Source organism: Mirounga angustirostris, unplaced genomic scaffold (assembly GCF_029215605.1).
Source record: "Mirounga angustirostris isolate CCGP_5_RB_7025 unplaced genomic scaffold, mMirAng1.0.hap1 SCAF_7, whole genome shotgun sequence".
NCBI classification, from domain to species: Eukaryota; Metazoa; Chordata; class Mammalia; order Carnivora; family Phocidae; genus Mirounga; species Mirounga angustirostris.
In genome coordinates, this window is record NW_026991715.1 from 74356842 (window position 1) to 74381278 (window position 24437).

The 24437-nt window shown below is 36.5% G+C and overlaps 3 protein-coding genes and 1 pseudogene across 10 annotated transcripts in view; 3 read left to right on the forward strand and 1 right to left on the reverse strand.

The window, feature by feature from the left end:
- The window catches only part of SKIC3 (SKI3 subunit of superkiller complex), a 157760-nt gene that overhangs the window by 71590 nt on the left and 61733 nt on the right, over positions 1-24437 (reverse strand). The window contains exons 1-4 of one of the 5 annotated variants that reach the window (XM_045898832.3): positions 12656-12743; positions 7048-7114; positions 4952-5114; positions 1770-1860 (exon numbers count right to left, since the gene is read on the reverse strand). In XM_045898832.3, the coding sequence (XP_045754788.1) occupies positions 1770-1859 (90 nt within the window). In that variant the 5' untranslated portion in view covers position 1860; positions 4952-5114; positions 7048-7114; positions 12656-12743. Of the gene's footprint in view, positions 1-1769; positions 1861-4951; positions 5115-7047; positions 7115-12655; positions 12781-24437 lie in introns of those variants that run through there. The other 4 variants (XM_045898841.3, XM_064596392.1, XM_045898797.3 and 1 more) reach the window with 4 other exon arrangements.
- LOC123860140 (lathosterol oxidase-like) lies at positions 3140-4707 on the forward strand (annotated as a pseudogene).
- Positions 7954-8349, forward strand: LOC123860145 (small ribosomal subunit protein uS8-like). The gene has a single exon (XM_045898867.1). It carries the CDS (start codon positions 7957-7959, stop codon positions 8347-8349), a length of 393 nt encoding a protein of 130 aa, XP_045754823.1. The 5' UTR covers positions 7954-7956.
- The window catches only part of ARSK (arylsulfatase family member K), a 43045-nt gene continuing 31495 nt past the window's right edge, over positions 12888-24437 (forward strand). For 3 of the 4 annotated variants that reach the window (XM_045898879.3, XM_045898888.3, XM_054512957.2), the window contains exons 1-3: positions 12888-13094; positions 16265-16394; positions 22597-22756. In XM_045898879.3, the coding sequence (XP_045754835.1) occupies positions 12957-13094; positions 16265-16394; positions 22597-22756 (428 nt within the window). In that variant the 5' untranslated portion in view covers positions 12888-12956. Of the gene's footprint in view, positions 13095-16264; positions 16395-20878; positions 21057-22596; positions 22757-24437 lie in introns of those variants that run through there. The other variant, XM_054512968.2, reaches the window with a different exon arrangement.

Consider the following 24437-nt stretch of genomic DNA (forward strand, 5'->3'; position numbering starts at 1 on the left):
CGACTTGAGTGTCAGGAAATCTGGATCTACCACTAACTGGGTGATCTTAAGAAAACCACTTAACCTCTCTGGTCTTCGGTTTCCTCAAGGAGAGAAGGAGCTGGAGTGGATCAGTAATTGTAAAGAGTCTAAAACATGAGGCATATTTTTTAAAAGCTGTCCAAGCAATGCTGATGCCTCCATCAAATGCCTCCCCATGCTCCTTGAAAATACTATGTACAAAAAGAAGACTAAGACTATTCATACCACCCAACCATCTTGCCTGCCTCCACTCCACACTGCCACCAGTCAACTCACAAAACTGTTTTCCATATCGTTTCACCCTAACCAATGCCCATATTTTCCTTCACTATGATAACATTTCCCACCACCAGATAGATTTTTCATCGAAATAACAGGGTAGGAAAGTAGACTGACCCCAATGTGACTATACCAAATGTGTTCAAAAATAAATAGTGGCAATGAATGTTTAAATACCACCTGTCAACAAGAATAAAAATTATATGTAGAGCTATTGCTTTCAGAAAGAACAGCTATTTGCTAAAGTAAAAGTTTGAAACAGAAAACAAAGATGTTCTAGTGACAGAAAACAAAACTAGTAGCTACAATGAAATTAGCTCTTAAGATTTTACATATTCTAGAGAAAATAAGAATAATTCCATGAGTTGAGACAGATTATTGTGTTTATATGCATCCACATGACACTTCCAGCAATCTCCCACCATTCTATAGCACAAATTCCATTCTATCCAACAATGCTGTCTCCCAAAAAACTAACAACAAGGTAACTACTAAAGCTGACAATTCTTTAACCTCTAATATGTCCAATTAGTTGACCCCCCCTTTATTCTACTATCGCTCCACTTCTCAATTCTCATCCCTCCTTTCCCAGCTTAGACTCCACTCACCCATGACTGTCGTCTCTCCCTGGCAAAAATACTCAACTCCTTTGCCTCTCTTCCCCATCATCGTTCTCAACATCCATACTTGAACCCCAGCATGCCCATTTCTAAGCTTGAGAAGCTGGGCATGAAGAGAGAAACTACACAACTCAGTTCAGTGATTTCACTTCAATAACATGAAACTTCAAATGGACATTCATTAGGGCCTGGCAATCCCTTCAATCCTCACTAGTAAGTTAAATAACAACTACTTCATACCTTCTTTCATCTCAAATCTCCTACACAGCTCTTCTTCCACTCTCAGCTTATACTTTACTAAGAAAATATCAGAGGGGAACATTCCTCTCTTCCTACCCCCAAACCTACAAATCTGACAGTATATGGATTTACACCTATCTTTCCCCCTGCTAAGATGGAAAATGTATCAAAGACCCCTCTCTCGAGCTCAGGATCCCATCCTCTCTTACTCCTACACTACACTCTCTCTCCTGCACATTCAGTTTCTCCCTCTGGACAGGTGCATTCCCCTCATTACCTTACAGAGGAGATTTAGAATCTTGAGTCTCCCATTCACAAACCAAATAGAATTACGCTGTCAACATACCATTAAAGAATGAAAACTTATGATACAGTAATGCTCCATAATACAACCCATCAAAAGATACCTAAGAGATATTCAGGTTTTGAGAGTGTGACTTTGAGTATGGCCAATGTAGTTTATCCTAGCACAATCACTCTAATGGTCTACTAAACAACTGAACCATGTTTGTTACGTTTAGACAATAAATGATACACATATTACAAATCCATAATGCTTGTAAATAGGTAACATACTTTTACTGTGGAATAAAAAAATATATCAGTTACCTTACAATGTTTCAAAGCTTCTTTGTATTCTTTGTTTCTGATTGCATCTCTAGCACTTTTTAGAGCAGTCTTTACTTCCTTGCTGGACATTCTGTGGAAAATAAAAAGCCTGTGTGAACCTACAATAATACCAACAAACTTAACTATCTGAAAAACGCACATGTAATGCCTTTTATCTGGAACAATCTTTCCACTCTTAAGGTCCCTATAGTGTATTCTCTCACCTCTTCAGATTTTTACTCAAATGTCACTTGCTCAGTGAAACCTTGGCTGGCCACACTACTTAAAATTTCAACCCTTCCTCCCCTCACACCCAACCACACAATATTCCCTTAACCCTCTCCCTAACATTTAGCATCTTATACACTATATATTTTACTTATTTTATTTATTATCTGTTCCCTAAACCCACTAGCATGTAAGTGCCATGTAGGCAGGGATTTTTGTCTGTGGTTGTTGTGAACTGCTCTATGGCCAGTACCTAGTATCTGACAAATTGTATACATTAATAAATATTTGTTGAAAGTCAGCTGTATTTGAGTTATACTCATTCTTCATATAGTAGACTAAAACACAGATGATCTAATGGACCAGGACCCAAAACACATTATCAATCTCAATCCAATTCTACAGTAAGAAGTTTTAGTAGAATAAGCACAAATCACAAAGTAAAAACACTAACACAAATTAACTGCAGTAATTTTGACCTAAGAGCATAAGAAAGCATTCTGTTTTAATGCTGGTTTCTATAAAATATAAATCAGGATACTAACTTTCTTCACAGTAAGGGTCACTATCGAGATACAGCAATATAGTAGTCTTTGAAGAGAAATAAATGCAATGTTTACACTTAAATGAAGGTGATGAATATGCTACAGGATGATGCACTAATTTCAACCATAAAGATACTTCAATTGGTAGACAAACTATTCCTTCATTTAAATTTAAGCTATGTTAATTTAATTTTAAATAAACTAACATATCTTAAGGTTTTACAACTTATTCTGATTTACCAGTAAACAACTTATTCTGATTTACTAGTAAATAGGTCAAATTCAATCACAACTCAATGCTGAAAAAAAGAAACACCTGTATTTTTTGACAACTCTAATCTCGTCAGGAAACAAAGCTGGGTAAATAGTAATCCAATATAGACTGCAGATGTTCATGACAGCAAAATGAATCAAGAAGATGGCTTGCTGACACGGTGTACTGACATCCTTTATACCCAAAGAGGCTGAGGTACAAGTGCAGATCAAAGAAGTTTAAGAAAGCAGGGAAATAGCTCCAGGCTTGGCCCGCTGGCTGACCATCGCCAGCCGCCCAGTGGCCCCGGCAGCCTAGGACCCCGCGGAGGCTGAATAGGCCACAGACCCACTGGGGGGGCTAAGATGGATCTTGTACTCAATGCTGCAGATTATTATTTTTTTACAACGTACTTCTATCCAGCCTCATGGTCTGAGGATGACATCTTCCGACAATTAGTCTCCTGACTGTAACAAAGCTTGGTGCTTATATCCTTTCTTCTTTGCAACACTGAGCTATTATTTTGTCTATGATCATTCATTAATGAAGCATCCACAATTTTTAAAGAATCAAGTCTATAGAGAGATTACGTTTACTGTCCAGTCATTGCCATGGATTAGTATTCCCACTGTGTCAGTGTTCCTGCTGGAGTTGAGAGTTTACAGCAAATAATATGATGACGTAGGAGAGTTTCCCAGTGGCTGGGTTCGCCTCTTTGTTAGTATACAGTCCTTCCTCTTTTTCACTGACATGCTGATCTACTGGATTCACAGAGGCCTTCATCATAGACTTGTGTATAAGTGCATACACAAACCTCATCATCTCTGGAAGATTCCTACTCCATTTGCAAGTCATGCTTTTGACCCTGTGGATGGCTTCCTTCAGAGTCTACCTTACCATATATACCCTTTTACCATCCCATTACACAAGGTGGTCTACTTAAGTTTGTACATCTTGGTCAATATCTGGACGATTTCCATTCATGATGGTGATTTCCGTGTTCCCCACATCTTAAGGCCATTTATTAATGGCTCAGCCCAACATACAGACCACCACGTGTTCTTTGACTATAACTATGGACAGTATTTCACCTTGTGGGATAGAATTGGAGGCTCGTTCAAAAATCCTTCCTCCTTTGAAGGGAAGGGACCACTTAGTTATGTGAAGAAGATGACAAAAGACAAGTGCAACAGCCATGCAGAAAATGGTTGTAAAAATGAAAAATTATTCAGTGGGGAGTTTACAAAGACTGAGTAGATTGTTGCCCTATTATTAAATATTATGAAATATTTTTAATGAGGAAAAATAATCTACATACATACAACCAAGAGACATAGCAAGCAAATGGTATTTGAGAGTCTGCATTATGGGTACTGCTGAGCAATGATTGTGATGTAGATCGAGGAAGGAATGCTGTGAACACCGAGATTTTAACCTCATGTTTACCATACTAGGTATTGGTCTCAAGGACAAGTCGTGTCTCTGTAGCCAGCATATCTGTAACTTGTATAGCCTCAACAACAGTTTTTATAAGGACAGAAAATAAATTATTGAGGGGACTAGGTTATGTCCTTTTGCCTTAATCCACCCATATTCATTAAGAAAAATACATTGTGCTTGATAATACCAAGACTAAGCATCATAACAAAGAAATACTAATATAAACATGGTTCCTTGTCTCAGGAATGGTTAAGTCTTCAATGTTGGTATGATAATGACTACCTGTAGTATTTTGTTCAAGTGGATACATCAGTGTGAAAAAAAAATCTGATATAACGTATTAGTGGCCAAGTAAATGACCTAATTAATAGCAGGTGTAATAAGATTATCATCTTCCTACACATAGGAAGCTTATTCTCTGGGGACATTGTCCAATATTACATTTTACTGATGAAAAAATAAACTAGAATTTTAAAAAATAAATAAATAAATAAATAAAAGAAAGCAGGGAAATAAAACAAAACAAAAAAACAAGCCTCCTGACTCAAAGAATGTTAGATTCAAAATAATATGAAAATTGACATATAAAATCAATTTATTTGCAGCTACAATGATTCCTTAAATAGGCAGAAAAGTAACTTTTTGCCTAGTTACATTAATTATACAATTAAACCTGCACAGTTCATATGCTCTTATTTTAGCAATAGTTCTCTCACCTGAAATTATCTTGGTATAAATCTATAGGTGCAAACTTCAGGATTTTTTTTTTTTTTTTTTTGTAGCCTACAAACTTTGACTGGAACAGGCAACAAATTTCAGCGATGATTTCACATTAAATTTTCTCACACCAAAATTACCTTGGGTGGATAAATCTGCAGACTAAAAAGAAGAGAAATGAGTGATGATTAACAACTAATCTGGACCAATAGAGAGGGATAAAAAGAGACATCCAAGGGGAAAAAATTAAGTTAAAAAAGAACAAAAACAATTCCAAGATAAGACCAAGCAAAAACAAAGAGAAGAATTCAACTTTGCGAAGAGAAAGATCACCATCTCTTCTATCACCTAGCATTTGAGTGGAAGCACATTCAAACAAGGCAGAACCAGACACCACCAACCCTACATGCAACCCCCAAGCCATACACTGCATAGGACATAAAAGCAATAGAAAAGAAGCCTCCTGCTCTAAAGAATATAATCTAAACCAAACCTAAGACATATGAGTAATTAAAGAATCAAACGCTGAACTAAGGATAATGAATACAACTGCAAGAGGAGTTTAAAGAAGGAAGGAAGTGTGGTGTGAAGTAATGAAGGGATACCAAAAGAAGACAGGATTTAAGAATGGAGGGAAGAAGGACAACTGTTCCAGTCAGAAGTAACTGCATCGGCTAAGTCAGAGAAATAGGAATGAACGTGGCATGTGTAGGACACTATGAGAAAAGTGGGCTCAGTGGAGCAGAAGGGACTTGCTGAAGAACAGAAGAAAATGAGGTTCACTGGATAAAGCAGAACACTAGACTACAGAAGACCTTAAAAATCAGACACACAGACAAGTGTAGACTTAAATATAGCAGCAAAAACAGAGCTGTTAAATGCCTCTACATAAGGTATTTTTAAAGACCACATTAGACAAACTCCATTCTTCGCTTGGCAACCAACTAATGTTCAACACCCTTCCATATCCCTGTATGTCTCCATATGTAATGACAATTACCCTTACTGCAGTGGGATCTTCTATTCATCTCTTCCTATTCCTTTTTCTTTTTTTTATTAATTTTTAAATTTCATTTTATCATGTTATGTTAATCTTCCTATTCGTTCTTCATTTGATTTGGCATTTAGCATAATATGCTAGCACTGAGGCCCTCTCTCTTCACCTAACATTTATACAGTGAGAAATATACAGATACAGATATAGACAATATAGATAGATATAGATCAGTTTTAGGGGATTAACTAATTTTTGAAAAGATAAAATAATCTGCCCCTTTCTAGCCCTAAAAACTTCTCCTATTTTTGGGAGATGGAGTAGAGAAGAGAGAGGCTCATTCATTCATTTTCTAAACAAAGCTTTCCTAAGTACTAACCTACTAGGTATCATCAAACTCACTTCCTTTCATAGAGCAAAAATGAATGAAGAAAAATGATAAACCTCTATTTGGGACACTTCCTTCTATTCCAAGTATTTCCAACATTTCAAAGAAAAATCTAGGTCTTTTACAAGTGTCTTTAATATTCTTCCACAGCCCCACCCACTTTCCCTTGATAATCTCTATTTTTTTCCTTCTCAATCTCAAATCATACTCATTCAATAAGAGCATTCATTTCGCAGACTTTCAACTCAGTGAAAGGGTTTCTACTACCAAACTAAAAGGGTTTTTATTCAACATATCAAGCATAAAAAGTAGCAACAACTGCACTTAAAAAAAGTTAGAAAGTGACACACATTCCAAAATGATAAATCTCAAAAATAACAAATGTAGGTGGATGAATTACTATGTCCTAAACACCCCAGCTAAAGCTACAGAACCTTAAGCTACATTCCATTGTGCAGATACGGAGACTCCACAAAGCAAACGTAACAACAATAATAAATAATAACAATAATGACAATAGAAGTTAACTACAGAAAGCAAAATACGGTACTTTTAAATCTAGTAACAAAGTCTAAAGGTGTTTTTTGATGACCTATAGTCTGGCAATAACAACCTACACTATCACATCCTTCTTCTGAAATGAATCGGTAAAAACAATGACTAAGTAAAAACAGACTCCAATTACCTTATTATTTAGCATTCTAGACACTTACCTTTTACCTACTATCTTCTATCTTCTTTTTGAATTGAATTTCAGATTGTTCCTTAACCATTATCCATCTAAATTAAGTAAAGTATGAGACAGGTAACATAAAAAGCATGATAAACAGCCCAAATGTTTAATTTTCATAATTCATAATTTAAAACACAAGAAATAATTAGGTACAATTTTCATCTTTTTTTCTTTCCCAAAATTTCTGAATTGGTCTGTGTTCCCAAAGCCTCAGGCGATGAAAGGAACTTCCATAAACAGAAAAATTCTCAAAAAACATTCCAGAAATTCAAAATACATGAACTTCAGTATAAAAAACTGAGCCAAAAAAGGTATCAACTATGTCTATGTACTTTGTTTTGAATCGAGGACAATCAACAGTACTTACTTACTCCCTATTTGCAGCCTAACTGTACTAAAGTGAACCTGTTTTAAGCCATAAAAAGAATTATAAATATGTAAAATGTTGCCCACATCATGTAACTAGATTAATTTAAAATCTAATGAAAATAGAGAAAACTTTCTTTAAATGTCAAAAACCCAGCTAAATAACCATCTGAAATATTAACACAAATTCTCCATGATATAATCCTAAGTATCTTTTGATGGGATCTCTGAAATAAATTCCGTCAAACAAAATTAATCTAGAATGCTTCATGGAAAGAATGGAAGTGATTTCAAAAAACTGAATTTAAAAAACAGCAATGCTACCTTAAACTAGGAAATGAACAAAATTTAGGTGAAGCAGGTGGGGATGAACAAAAAAGAGAAAGTAAGCTTACTGGACTGAAACATGACTGGCAATATGCTTAAAATAGAATGGTTAGTTCCATAGAAAAGGGTCTTACTGTTAAGAAAATAAGTATTGTGGCCTCCTGTCCTCTTTCCACCATCTTTCCATGCTGCCGTAATGGTGCACATGAATGTCCTGGCAGATGTTCTCAAGAGCATTAACAATGCCGAAAAGAGAGCCAAACACCAGGTTCTTACTATCCCATGCTCCAAAGTCATCATCCAGTTTCTAACTGTGATGATGAAGCATGGTTACATTGGCAAATTTGAAATCACTGATGATCACAGAGCTGGAAAAATTGTTGTGAACCTCACGGGCAGGTCAAACAAGCGTGGAGTGATCAGCCCTAGATTTGATGTACAACTCAAAGATCTGGAAAAATGGCAGAATAATCTGCTCCTATCCTGCCAGATCGGTTTCACTGTGCTGACAACCTCGGTTGGCATCATGGACCACAAAGGAGCAAGACGAAAATACACAGGAGGGAAAATCCTGGGCTTCTTTTTCTAGGGATTAATACATACGTGCAAATAAAATGCCTCAATGGAAAAACAAGTACTGTGATCCAAACAATGTTTAAAAAAGTAAAATAAAAGTTAAAACAAGAAGGATAATGAGGGAAGGTAAAACAAAAGTAAAAACCTGACTCTATCCATTACACTAATTTTTTTAAGCCCCAAACCAACCTGATTGTAATTACTTAGTCACTTCAACTCTGTTCTTAGAAAACACCCCAGGTTTTGTCAGGCCCTTCATTCTGCCATACCCACCCGCCAAGCCAAAACTTAACCTTGTTCAGAATATGCTTAGGATGCAGATACATCTAGGTTCAAGTACAATCTGAACTTGGACATCTTACTTCACCACTCCAAGCCTATTTCCTCATTGATAAAGTGAGGATTACATCACTTACTTGATATTTGCATAAATGGAGTGCCTGAACAAACATAAGACACAGTTGACCCTCAAACAACATGGGCTTGGAGTCCACTTATACATGGATTTTTTTCAATAAATGTATTTTCTGTACTGTCAATGTACTGTAAATGTATTTTCCCTTCCTTAGGATTTTCTTTCTTTCTTTTTTTTTTTAAGATTTTATTTATTTACTTGTCAGAGAAAGAGAGGCAGTGCATGGGAGGACAAGCAGGGGGAGCTGCAGCAGAGGGAGAAGCAAGCTCCCCACTCAGCAAGGAGCCCAATGTGGATGCGGGGCTCGATCCCAGGACCCTGGGATCATGACCTGAGCCGAAGGCAGACGCTTAACCGACTGAGCCACCCAGGCATCCCTCCTTAGGATTTTCTTAATAACCTTTTCTTTTCTCTAGCTTACTTTATTGTAAGAATACAGTATATAATACATATAACATAGAAAATAATGTGTTAACTTTATATTATCTGTAAGGCTTCTGGTCAACAGTGGGCTATTAGTAGTTAAGTTTTTGAGGAGTAAAAGTTACATGTGGATTTTTGGCTGTGTCGGCACCCCTAACTTCCACATTGTTCAAGGGTCAACTGTATATTAGTTCTATTCTCCTTATAGATACTGCCACCCTCTCAATCAACTTCACTTTTTTTTCTATTCCTAATTCACATGGTTACTACAAACTTTCTCTACATATTTAAAATCCCCAATCCCTCATTCTTTGATCTCTCAAGTAGTAACCTTCTTGCCAATGTTCTTCAAAAGATGGCTATCATCAAACACAAGTATCCTCTTTGAATTATGTGAATACTAGTCCAGAGTAAATCCTGCAAAAGAGACCACTCCATCCTCTGAATCACTGAAACATTAGTTGAGCTATTCACTTAAACTTAATCGATATTTTTTACCATTGCTATATTGATATGCTCTGGTTCCCAGGTTAATAAAACCCGAAACAAAAGTATTATATCTTTGGAGTTCCTTACATATTCAACACCTATTGAGTAATATGTACTCAATAAATGGCTGATTGTCCAGCTCCCAAAGCCTACTCTAAACATTTAGTTTCCCCACTGCCAAAAGGAAGTAATTCTGTTTGCTAAAATGAGAAAGGAAGAATCTTTTTTTGTGTATCAGCTCACATAACTTTTTGCACCATCTCCCAATACTTTCCACTTTACATCTTTGCTTCTCTCATTCAGCCTGTTCACACTGCTTCTATCTACTCAAACGGTACATGTAAATTGAAGGCCAAATTCAAGCATCAAGCATAAAGCCTTCTCAGATGAATCTCACTAGTCTGAACTTCTAACATTTTTAATCTAAACCAACATTTCCAAAAAGTATTCCAAGGAATAGTAACATGCTTAAAACTATTAACACACCATCTAGTAATTTTGTGAATGCTACACATTATATATCTCACTTTTTTTTAAAGTCATTCTAAATATATATTAGCACACTAAAGACCCTGAAAAGTCCAATAGACCCAAAGATAGTTTAACCTAACATTTCTAAAACTTACATTACTATGGAACATTTATTTTAATGAACAGCAATTAACATTTTGAAGCACATTAGCATTCTCCAAAGTATAATTTGGGATATTCTGGGTTTTGTTTTTGTATGTTTGGAAATTAACTATATTTTTGATGTCTCTTATACTGTTATTAAATCTACAGGGGTGTGAGTGTGTTTGTTTCCCAGAAGTAAACTGGAAGTTCCTTAGGAGCAAAGACTACTTCTATTATTCTCTTTTATTTCCTACAGCGTCTAGTACATTGTAGATAATCAACAAATATTCACAGAATCACAGATGGTAAATACTGAATTTATTCCACATAGTCACTAACTTCACACTTAACCTCGTTTTCCTAAGGCAGAATTTAGTGCTGCGGGTATATTGGACGTTAAAAGAACTGCAAAGAATCAAAATCTATACCAAGACCTTTCAATTGAAAACCTTTCTAAACTGCAGTTAAGTATTTCACAAAAGCAATCTCTAACATACAAATCTTTAACTGATGATTTAAACATACATGTAATAGATCACCTACCCTCAATGCAAAACATACATAGGCATGAACACCCCTCAAAAGTAACTTTTCAGATAGTTACTGATTAGCAAAAATGCTTTATGTCCAGAAAAGAGTGACCAAAATAATGAAGAAACCTGCAATTATATAACTAGCTGAAGGAAATTGGGAAGTCCTTGGCAAAAAAAAAAAAAGGTGGAGAAAGAGGCGAAAAGGGTTGCTGAAAAGGATTACTTGCATAAAAATGAAGAGAAATGGACCAAAGAACGATTAAAAGTAGAGGAAGGCTGACTTCAGCTCAAAATAAGAACTGTTAATCAGACATGGCAAATGTGGAATGGGTTACTCATAGGAAGTACATTCCCATCACTAGAGATAAAAAAGCACAGACTGGACAATTCACTTGGCAGGAATGTTGGGACAAATTGAATGTCAGATGGGTAGTAGGACTAGAAGCCCCTTAGAGTCTTCCAGTGCTATGTCTCTGGGGCCCTAAAATACCCATCTTGCTCCAACTCACTGCAGCACCTGCTCCCACTGACACTGCCAAGGGGAAAGAGGAAAAAAAGATGTGTCCCTGTCATTCTGACTGGGAACTCAGAATACATGCCTTGTGAAAACAAAGCCAGAGAGAGTAAACACAGTTCACAGAAATAGTACCACACTACAGATGAAGTTAGATATATTTTTTACAAACCTAAAAGTCAGTCAACAATGTTTCTGTGGTGAAATGCTTTCCACACTCCAAATTAACTCAAAACAAATTTTTGAAACATAACCTGATCATGACGCCGCTTACCTATATTATCTCCCATGCTATAAGGCTGCAGTTTCACGTATGTTAGCTTTGTTTCCCTAGAGTTTAAGTTCCTTGCAGACAGGAACTATTGTTCATATATTTGAACGCTCACAAAGAGCTTTAGCATGCTTCTTGATTAAGAATTTGTCTACACTAATAGAGTTTAAGCTCATCAGAATGTCATGAAATGTTATGATTAACTAGGGACAGAGGACTGTAGTGAGGGCAGACTACTAAAGTTCAAATCCTGCTCAGACTGGCTCCCTGTGTAATCCTGGGTAAATCATTTAACCTGTCCAAGTCTCAGTTTTCCTATCTGCAAAATGGTCAAACTAAGGATTACAGAAAATATTAAAACTGAGTTGATTTTATGTTAGGTACTGCAACTCCTCCTTTTACTGTCAAAATATTCATATGACAAACGTGATAAACAAGTTATATATCTGAAATTATGATAATGAAATGAGAATTTGGCTCTGGGGCAGAAATCCGCTTCTTCCAGAATTCTCCAAAGTATTCAACAGTCAAGTGAGACCAGTGATTTTTCTGCAGCAAAACAATGATATTTTGAACCTGTCAATTAATCGAACTCCTCACACAGCTCAGTCATTTCTTCCTTTAAGAGGCTGTTCGGTTTCTCTCCTTTGCACTCTGAAGGCAAGCTGCACCTAAGCTCTTCCCCATCTAGAACATGAAACTGACTGACTAGGCCCCGTTCCTCACGCCACCGGAGCATGATAAATCCTTACTGCACTGGCAGTAAGATGAGGCAGGCTAGAAATTTCTTTGGGGGAATATATTCAAGGAGCCCCACGAATCCACATCGCACCTGAGACAGTCCAGCCAGAGGCCCCACAAAGAACCGCCCAATCTAACTTAAGTGACAGACGCGCTGCCACCTCATCATTGCCCAGTTCATGGTCCTGTCTAATACTCGCCCATGCTTGCGCGGTACAAAATAACCAGCCCTGGCCCCTGACCCTTTCTCTCTATAGGTACCATTTCAATCGCGTATTGGCTCCAACTTCTGCAAAAGCGACAGCGACCCTAACCCACCTGGGACAAATGCTTCTCCTCCAAACGCCAAGGCTAGAGGCCGAGCGCATGCGCATTCCCCAGGCATCGTTCACGTGACTGGAAGTGACTGAAGTTTTAGTTCGCTCGGTATTTGCTTAAAAGGTCTAAAGGGGAATTCCCCCTTTGCGCATGTGCCTACGCCCAGCCTGCTGGGAATTGTAGTTCTGTGGGTAAAGCGCTAGGAGAAACCTAAACTGTGTGGTCCCCGCCCTCTTTCCAGAGGCGTTCCTAAAGGGAGGCGGCAGGCCGATCGCCCAGCGTTTCTGAACCGCTCTCTGCAATGGTGCTGCTGTGGGTGTCGGTTGTCGCAGTCTCGGCGCTGGCAGCACCAGACCCCGGGGCAGGTGGGCAGAGGCGAGGAGCTGCTCGGGTTTGGCCCGCTGCACCCAATGTGGTGCTAGTCGTGAGCGACTCCTTCGTAAGTACCGAGAGGCAAGAGAGTGGGCGTCCCGCTCCAGAGTAGCGACCCGCCCCCAGCTTTTCCTGTGCCGCAGGCTTTTGGGAGCAGAATCTGAGAGCTCCATATACACCCCGTACATATAAAACAATCGAGTAAATGAAATGTATCTGATAGCACCTTTGCATTTTTTTTTATTGCTGGGCTCGACCCACTAATTTTATCACTACTAACGCACTTTCAGTCCGTACCCCCGTTTGAGTCTATTGTGGGGAAAAATAACATTCTGCATCTCCATAAAAGCGTGTAAAGCTTCCCAGTGGTTATTTCCCACTTCAAGTTTACAGGAATTCATGTTTGGGTGTGAAGTGAAGAAAGTTTAACATTTTTATTACCCACGTATCTGATAATCCTGTTAGTGCTGATTTAAGTGCGTTAGTTGATGTAATTTGATCCACTCCCCCATGTTCCAAGGAAATTGTGTGGGTATGTTGTTGTTTAATCCCAAACTTGAACAGTCTTTGGAACTTTCCCAAGCCTCATCGAAAAGAATGCTAGTATCAACATTACCTGAAACTTTTAGTATTATCCGTGATTTAAAAAACTACTGCTTAGACAAATGTTTGGTTATGAGTTACAATACTAGCTTTATCACTGGGTGTTACTGTGGTCACATAGATTGTTGGTGTTAAGCACGTCTGCATCAAAAGAGTGCTTTTAATCACTATGTTCTATTGCCTTTCTCACTGATTAACCTATGATGATTAATTAAAGTTACATAATCTGGATATGCTCATAGGACTTGTTGAGAAAATTATTCAAAGTAATCTTTATGATTCTCTAGATTTAGGGAACAAGCAGTATTGGAGATTAACATGAAAGAGGTTTCTTAGGGAGTGCTCCTGAGATCAAAGGGAAAGGAAGAAAGGGGGATTGTGCAAAGAGAGAGAAGTTGAGTTTTGTTCCTATCTCAGTAGAAGCCTCAGCTGACTTTATGGGTAATTCTCAAACTAGTATGATGCTTCAGAACTGTTTTCATTTGGGGTGAGGGGCTAGGCCTTTATACCCTCATGTTGGATGGCCATTAGTTGTGTGCAGCTCCCAGAAAGGGGCATGATTTCTTGGGCAAGGCAACTCTCATTAGCAGAGGCATTCTTTTCATTCCTAAAGGGAACTTGGGTGGTGCATGAAAGCATCCTAGAAACTTCCAAAGATGACTGAAATATTTTAGGGTGTTTTTTTTTCAGTATAGTATGAATACATAGGTTTTTATATATTTGTGTTTAAATCCTTTGCATTCATTATACTTACTGATGTTCACAATGTCCCATCTTTGATTAGTGAAAGACCCTTCAGGGTGTTCCTGAGTCCTTTTGACCCATGCCTAATAATCTTCAGCAGTTTACTTTGATAGACTTCCATGTCCAATTTGTGTATTTCCTGTCCTATCTTGTGTTTAGACTATAATCTAGGTGTTCCAGTGTTTCATTGCATTTAGACCTTTCCAATGGACAGATCTAGAAAGTACATATATGAGAAAAAGAAAAAATGAGATCATGTTGATAGTTTCAGCTCAAATTTAAGATTACAAGGTTATTAATTCTTTGATTTTTGTATCTCTTTTATACCAAGTATTTTGGTCCCTAACTACATTAACATGATTGTTTGGTTTCTTTATCCAAATATATATGACATATGTATATTTATACATGTAATATTTTATACATATTGGGATAAATATATAGTATATAAATACATATTCATATAGTATATAAATACATATACATGTAATATTTTATACATATTGGGATAAATATATAGTATATAAATACATATTCATATATAGTATATAAATACATATATATATATATATATGTGTATATATAAATTTAGAGCCCCAATCGCCCTTGCTCTAGCTCACTAGTAGGGGAAAGGTTCAATGCCAGGAAAGACAAATCGAAAGACCAGACAAGCTTCTGCAAAGCAAGCAGAAAGAAGGAAATAATAAGGGTTAGAGCAGAAACTAATACCAATACCAATGTGCATTTTCTGGCCTTATTTTAGGTAGCCTCTCAACACAGCTGACATTACCTTTCTTGACACACTGTTTTCTCTCAGCATTCATGGGGCTCGATCTCATATCATCTTTCTCCCTTGCTGGCCATTCTTTCTTAGTTTCCCTTGACACCTTCTACTCTTATTGGGACTCCTTGAATTCCTTTCCTTCCTCCCTTTTCATTCTCTGCATGAAAGGTTTCTTTCAATATCATAGTTTTCAATACCATGAATATGCTAAAGACCCCCATTTTTATTTCACCAGGGTAGACTTTCCAAGCTCCAGATTGCTCTCTGTAATCAACAGCCTACTTTATATATCCATTTGGAAATCTCAGACATATCAAAGGTTTATGTATATCCCACATTTGGATAAACTCATTTTTAAGACTGTATTTTTGTTTATAATTTACTGAAAATATAGAATAGATATAACTCCAGGCCTAAAATACTCTTTTTCTGTCTTTGCTCTTTACCAAGAAGAGTTCTTCAGTTCCAAAATGCGTATTTCCAGCCCAAACACCTCTTCTAATCTTCAGGCTCATTTATCCAGCGGCCACTGACATCTTCACTTATGTCCAGCCTAAAGAACTGCTTCATCTTTCTTACCCTTTAGGTCTCATACTTCCCAGAGAAGCTTTCTCTGTTCACTCTATGTAAAGTACGTCTCCCTTGTTACTCTGTATCTCAGGGTTTTTTTCAAAGCACATATCACAATCTGTAATTATTAATGCTTTATTTTCCAGTATACTTTTTGCCTCTCCCACTAAACTATAAGCTTCAAGGGGCCAGGGACTCTGTTTTTCTCACCACTGAATTTCTGGATCTTTCACAGTCCCTGGCACATAGTAAATGCTTAATAAATATTTGTTCCATCAGTTCATCATGCCCCAAAAGAACTTTCCATAAAGTCCTTTAGTTTATTTACTATATTCAAATGAATCCAAGTACAACACTAAATTCTTAATATTATGAGGCAGATATAGGTAATACTCTCTATACTTGTTTTATCTTTTGAGGATCCTTAGGATCATACTGAAGTTTTTTGCTACTTGTAAATTTTATGGTTAAAATTAAAGGAAATAATTTTCTTCTTTTCTAATGCAATCAGTGTTAATTAAATTTCTTTATTCCAGGATGGAAGGCTAACATTTTATCCAGGAAGTCAGGTAGTGAAACTTCCTTTTATCAACTTCATGAAAGCACATGGCACTTCCTTTCTGAATGCCTATACAAACTCTCCAATCTGTTGCCCATCACGTGCAGGTAAGAACATGCTTAATATTAATGGAAGTGGCCACACACACAAAAATGTTCTCACAGTTTAGAAGATTATACCCAAAAGTACGATAGTAAGTTATATTTGTCATCTAATAAAAAATTTTAATATAAGTGATGCGTATTTTAAGGTATGTATTGGGGTTATTGGAATTTCTACTTTATTTTTCAAGAGTAGGGATTTTTATCATCCAAAGTAGTGTTTAGTTCATGTGTTACTGTTTCATTTCCTTATGATTGGTGACTAAGAATCTTTTGCCTATCCAAGCAAATGAGGAAATACTCATATTTCCTAGAAGAGTTGTATCTTCAAGAAAATTTTCAGTAAGCGTAGTGGGGACTGGGAGGGGACTTCAGAGCCTACCACAAAGTAGTTAGAATTTTCATACGTCAGGTTACTCTGAATTTTTCCATATTATTTCAGATTACAGACTTTATCTGTTTCTCTTCAGTCTCAATTCACTTCTATCCCAAATCTAGTTGTGCACCTTTTTTAGAGTAATTTAATAGGCATAGTTTTAATGGCAAAATGTCAACAGTATTAGTCCATGAATAATTGAGAAGTAGGGGGAAATGCCATTTTTTCAATAAACTGTTCTCTGACAGAGTTGTTTTCCTTCCTGCCTTTCTACCATCTGTTTGCCTTGGGATGCATAAAAGGCACCTCTGTTAGGACATACGTGACATGATCTGTGTGATTTGAGTCCCAAATCCCTGCACCGCCAGCACAATCACCTATGTAACTGCCAGTGAGTAAAGGAAACCCACTACGCTAAATGACATTTCAGTGATGAAGACCCAGGGATATTAAAACAGTTGTGTTAGTGTTTTATTCCCTATTGAGCAAATGGAATGAGCAGTGGACTAGAGTGAGGTGTTGTCCTCGACTCTAATCCTCAATGGGCCAAGCAAGTCACTCACTTTCCTTACTTACAGGGTTAGATATTTGTCTATTCCTTATCTATCTCACAGCGTTGTTCCCAGCATCAAATAAAATAATGAATAAAAAGGTGATTAATAAATTCTAAAGGTTTCAAAAATGTTAGTGATGGTTTTCCTAGAAGAACTGCATTTTGAAGAGTTTGAACTCTTCAAGGAATAATAGTAATACAAACTGATGTTTGTTTCATTCTTACCCTGTGCCTGGCAATATTCTAAGTGCCTTACATGTCTTAATTTATATAATAATAACATGTCCATAGAGTAGGTATTGTTACTACCCCCATTTTACATATAAAAACAAAAGTACTAAAAGGTTAAGTAACTTATCAAAGGCCACTCAGTAATTGGCATTATTGGGATTCAAACCCAGGCAGTCCCTCATCCCACTCCTCAAAAAGAAAACATTTTGTTAGATGAGAAAAGAAAGCTTATTCACCCCTACTATGTGTGTACCCAGAAATGGAAAGGGAAAAGGATTTTTTTTCCCAGTTTTATCAAGATAATTGACATATAACATTGTATCCATTTAGGTGTACAATATAATGACATCATATATGTATATACTGTGAAATGATTATCATAATAAGTATAGTTAATATCCATCACCTTTCATAGTTAAAAAAATTTGTCTTGTGATGAGATCTTTTAAGATCTATTCTCTTAGCAACTTTTAAATATATAATCCAGTATTGTTAATTGTAGTTACCATGCTATACATTATATCCCCAGAACTTATTACTGGAAATTTGTACATTTTTGCCACCTTCACCCATTTTCGCCATCTCCCAACCCGCACTTCTGACAATCACAGTCTTTTATGTTTCTATGAGTTCCGTTTTTCTAGATTCCACCAATATGTAAGATCATACACTACTTATTTTTCTCTGACTTCTTTCTCTTAACATAATGCCCACAAGGTCCATCCATGTTGTCAAAAAAGACAGGGTTTCCTTTTTCATGACTAATAATATTTCTTTATGTAAAAAATATGTATGTATGTGTGCGATATATATGTATGTATGTGCTATATATATATATTTTATATATATATATAAAATCACATTTATTTATCCATTCATCTATTAATGGACTATTAGGCTGCTTCCATGTCTTGGCTATTGTAAATAGTGCTGCAGTGAACATGGGGATGCAGAGATCTCTTTGAGATAATGATTTGTTTCCTTCGGATATAGCTAGAAGTGGGATTGCTGGACTGTATGACAGTTCTAGTTCTGATTTCTTGAGAAACCTCCATACTGGTTTCCACAGTGGCCTCATTAATTTACATTTCTAATAAGATTGCACAAGGGTTATCTTTTCTCCACATCTTCACCACAATTTACTATCCCTTGTCTTTTTGACAGTCATTCTAACATGAGTGAGGTAATAGCTCACTGTGGCCTTGATTTGCATTTCCCTGATAATTAGTGATACTGAGCATCTTTTCATGTAGCCATTTGACCATTTCTGTGTCTTTGGAAAAATATCTATTCAGTTCCTCTGCCCATTTTTTAATCAGATTTTTTTTGTAGGAGTTCTTTGTATATTTTGGATATTAATTATCAAACTATTTGCAAATAGTTTCTCCCAATCCATAGATTGCTTTTGCATTTTGTTGATGGTTTCCTTTGCTGTGCAGAAGTTTTCAAGTTTGATGTAGGTCTACTTGTTGATTTTACTTGTTTTGCCTTTGCTTTTAGAGTCAAATACAAAAAAAATATTGTCAAGTCTGATATCAAGGAGCTTACCCCGTTTTCTTTTAGTAGTTTCATGGTTTCAGGTTTCATGTTCAGTGTTTAAATCCATTTTGAGTTGATTTTCATGTAGGGTATAAGAGAAGGGTCCAGTTTTCCCAACACCAGTTATTGAAGAGCCTATCCTTTCCCCATTATATATTCTTGGCTCCTTTGTTTTACATTAATTAATTGACCATATATGCATGAATTCATTTCTGGGCTCTCTTTTGTTTCATCAAAATATGTGTCTGCTTTTATGCCAAATACCATGCTGTTTTGGTGGTTATATAGTTTTGTAATATAGTTTGAAATCATGAAGGGTGATGCCTCCCATTTTATTCTTTCTCAAGAATGCTTTGGCAATTTGGGTGTTATATATTTTTTCATACAAATTTTAGGATTGTTTGTTCTATTTTGGGGGAAAATGCCGTTGGAATTTTGATAAGGATTGCATTGAATCTGTAGGTTGCTTTGAGTGGTATGGACATTTTAACAATATCAATTCTTCCTATCCATGAATACAGAATATCTTTCCACCTATTTGTATTTTCTTTAGTTTCTCTTATCAGTGTCTTACAGTTTTTAGATCTTTCCCCTCCTTGGTTAAATTTTTTCTAGGTAATTTATTCTTTTTGATGAAATTATAAATGGGATTCTATTCTTAATTTCTCTGATAGTTTGTTCTTAATATATGTAGAAATGCACTGATTTTTGTGTATTGATTTTATATCCTGCAACTTTACTAAATGTGTTGATTAGTTCCAACAGTTTCTTGGTGAAATCTTTAGGGTTTTCTATATATGTCATCTGCAAATAGAGACAGGTTTACTTCTTTCTAATTTGGATACCTTTAATTTCTTCTTCTTGCCTAATTGCTCTATATGGGACTTCTACTACTATGTTAAGTAAAAATTGTGAGAGTGGGCACCCTGGTCTTGTTCCTGATCTTAAGGAAGAGCTTTGAGCTTTTCACCACTAAATATAATGTTAGCTGTGGCTTATCATATATGGCTTTCATTATGTTGAGCTACATTCTTTCTATACCCAGTTTGTTGAGAGTTTTTGTCATGAATGGATGTTCAGTTTTGTCAAAAGCTTTCTCTGCACCTATTGAGATGAGCATGTGATTTTTATGCTTCATTTTGTTAATGTGGTATATCATGTTGATTGATTTGCAGATGTTGAATCATCTTTGTATCCCTGGAGTAAGTCCCAGTTGATCATGGTGTATGGCCCTTTTAATGTATTGTTGAAATCAGTTTGCTAATATTTTGTTGACAGATTTACACTATGTTCATCAGGGATATTGGCCTGTCATTTTCTTCTTTTTGGGATATCCTCTTCTGGTTTTGGTATCAGGGTAATGTTGGCCTCAATTAAAATGAGTTTGGAAGTGTTTCTTCCTTTTCTATTTTTTAGAAGAGTTTGGAGAGAGGGATTGGTATTAATTCTTTTATAAATGTTTGATAGAATGCACCAGTAAAACTTTCTGGTCCTGGGCTTTTCTTTCTTGGGAGGTATTTGAATACTGATTCAATCCTCTTACTCATAATTGGTCTGTTTGATTTTCTATTTCTTCATGATTCAGTCTTGGTAGGTTGTATACTTCTAGGAATATATCCACCTCTAGGTCTTCCAATTTCTTGGCATATAACTGTTCATAGTAGTCTTAAAATTCTTTGTATTTCTGTGATATCAATTGTAACTCCTCTTTCATTTCTGATTTTTGTTTTTGTTTGTTTGTTTGTTTGTTTAAAGATTTTATTTATTTATTTGGGAGAGAGAATGAGAGACAGAGAGCATGAGAGGGAGGAGGGTCAGAGGGAGAAGCAGACTCCCTGCCGAGCAGGGAGCCCGATGCGGGACTCGATCCTGGGACTCCAGGATCATGACCTGAGCCGAAGGCAGTCGCTTAACCAACTGAGCCACCCAGGCGCCCTCATTTCTGATTTTTGAATCATCTCTTTTCTTGGTAAGTCTAGCTAAATGTTTGTCTCTTTATCTTTTTTATGTTCCTATTTATTTATTTATTTATTTTGATGTCATGTTCTGTGATTCATTGTTTGCATATAACATCCAGGGCTCCATTCAATACATGCCCTCTTTAATACCCATCACCAGTCACTGTCTCTTTATCTTTTAAAAAAACCAGCTCTTAGTTTTACTGATCCTTTCTATTTTCTTTTTAAGTCTCTATTTATCTTCACTCTAATCTTTGTTATTTCCTTTCTTCTACTAACTTTGGGCTTAGTTGTTCTTTTTCTAGTTCTTAAAGATGTAAAGTTAGGGGACGCCTGGGTGGCTCAGTCGGTTAAGCATCTGACTTCAGCTCAGGTCATGATCCCAGGGTCCTGGGATCAAGTCCTGCATCAGGCTCCTTGCTCAGCGGGGAGTCTGCTTCTCCCTCTGCGTGCCACTCCCCCTGCTTGTGCACTCTCTCTCTGACAGATAAATAAATAAAATCTTAAAAAAAAAAAAGATGTAAAGTTAGGTTTGAGCTCTTTTTTCTTGATGTAGGCGTTTAACTCTATGAACTTAGCCCTTAGAACCACTTTTTCTGCATGCCATTAGTTTTAGTATGTTAAACTTCCATTTTCATTTGTCTCAAGACTTTTTTTTATTTCTCATTTGATTTCTGCTTTGACCCATTGATGTTCTGTACCATGTTGTTTAATCTCCACATATTTGTGAATTTTCCAGTTCTCCTTGTAAATGACTTCCAGTTTCATACCTTTGTGGTCAGAAAAGATGCTTGATATTTCAGCTTCTTAAATTTATTAGGACTTGTATGATCTGTCCTAGAGAATGTTCTGTGTGCACTTAAGAAGAGTGTATATTCTGTTGCTTTTAGATGGAATGCTCTGTGAGTGTCTGTTAAGTCGCTCTGATCTAACATGTAGTTTTTAAGTTCAGTGTTACTTTATTGATTTTCTGTCTGAATGATCTATCCATTGTTGAATCTGGGGTATTGAAGTCCCCTACTATTATAGTATTTGCTGCCTATTTTTCCCTTTGGGTCTGTTAATACATGAAGAAAGATTTATTGGATACAATCATACTTGTAGAAAATAACAGCGAAGGTGTAGTACACTTAAATTTTTTGTGGAAAGCCAGTACAAGGACAACATCCTTAAAGATGTTGGAAAAAGATCTGTACTTCACTTGACTGACCTGGAAAATAAATAAATACTTAGTGATTATTTTTATGATTGAAAGAAGACTCTAGAGTCCAACAGGCTTTATACATAATTCCAGCTGTATTTACCTTAACTTAACCTGTAAGCCTTGAAGACTCACCTGTAAAATGGAAATAGTAACTCCTTGCCAAGTTTTCCCCTTGATAACATGAGGTAACAATCAGAAATGTTAGGTAAAGCACCTAATGCAGGTTATGTCTTACTCCAGAGCATGAGTTCTAAACTAGTAGATTCTTTCTCTTGCTGTAATTGTCTTCATAGTTAAAACAAATCGATAAGCTTTACACTAATCCCAGTTTCTCCCCCTTCCCCCAGCAATGTGGAGTGGCCTCTTCACTCACTTAACAGAATCTTGGAATAACTTTAAGGGCCTAGATCCAAATTATACAACATGGATGGATATTATGGAGAAGCATGGCTACCGAACACAAAAATTTGGAAAACTGGACTACACTTCAGGACATCACTCCATTAGGTAAAAAAGTAAAACAAAATAATGCTAATATGCTACCCTCTGCTATAGTACATACATGTACTCTTTTTTGACTTTTATTATTTCTGCACAAAGGTGAAAGTAAAGCTCTTAATCCCTCAATTGTGTGAATTTGGCTAAAACTTCACCTTTCTTTAATCTTCTTAAAATATTAAGATTGCTAATATGCTGGTAATTTTTGTTTTTCTTAAAAATTAAAGGTCTATAAAATTCTTCAAATTTTATTTTGAGTTTTGTTATACAATATCTACTATGTACTGAATACAGTTTATATTTTTTAAAGACCATAATCTTCCATCTGCTTGCTTTTGTCAGTTATCTCCTTTCAGTCTAGTATAGCTTTTTTTTTTTTTTTTTCATTTTACTAAGTCCTCAAAAACCGGGCAGCTGAGCACAGTGGTTAAGAGCAGAGATCTGGGGAATCAGAATACCTACTTGTGAATCTTAGTTTCTCTATTTACTACTGACCTCTAATTTCTTTGTTGTGAGGGTTAAATGGAATGAGATCTGCAGAAAAAAAGCTCACACACAGCAGGTCTGAAACAGCTATCCTTAGAAAGGCCTGCTTTCAAGATTGGCCCTTGGCTTATATCTAGTAACTTGAATATCAGGAGTGTTCCATCTATTCCCTGATAAAAGTGACTTATTCTATACCTAGAATGTACAGTGTGGTTTATGCTGAACACCTGCTTTCCCTCTGAAAGTCTGGGATTTTGGTATGTGGCAGGCAGAGGGCGTCTGCATGATCAGCCCCCAGTAACAACTTGGGTACTAATGAGCTTCCCTAATACACAATTCTTCACATGTATCGTCACGTTTGATGCTGGATGAATTAAGTGCCCTTTGTGTCTCCACTTGGAAACTTGAAAATGGTTTGCTGTGGACTTACCCTAAATACCATTCCCTTTGCTGATTTTGCTTTGTGTCCTTTCACTATAATCATAGCCATGTGTACAACTAAATGCTGAGTCCCATGAGTTCTCCTAGTGAACTTGGGTATGCTCTTGGAGTCTCCCAACACTCAGGACTCCTGTCACAAATACATATTAAAGCCTGGAGCAGTACCTCTTGCCTACAAGTGCTAATTGAGGGTTATGACAGTGGTAGTCGTGATGATGATGATGCTAATGATTATGGTAAGAACCAGAAAAATAAATTGAATAAAAATAACAGTGAATGTAGTGAAATGAATAGTGTTCCCCAGAACTTCATGTCCACCTGGAGCTACAGAATGTAACCTTATTTGGAAATAGATCCTTTTTACAGATGCAATTAGTTAAGGGTTCAAGATGAAGTCATGCCAAATTTAAAGTGAGTCCTAAATCCGATAAATAGTGGTCTCTTTAGAAAAAAAAAAAGGACACAGACACACAGAGAGGGCAGTGTGAAGACAGAAGCAGGGATTGGAGTGATCACAGCTACAAACCAAAGAATGTCAGAAGCCAGGGAAAAAGGAAGAATTCTTCCCGAGAGCCTTCAGAGGGAGCATGGCCCAGCCAATACCTTCATTTCCGATTTCTAGTCTCTAGAACCATGAGAGAATAAATTTCTCTTGTTTTAAGCCATCCTGTTTGCAGTAATTTGTTACTACAGTCCTAGGAAACTAATAGAATGAATTTTGGGTGAACAGATACTAAAATAATCTAGAATAATCTGGATATTA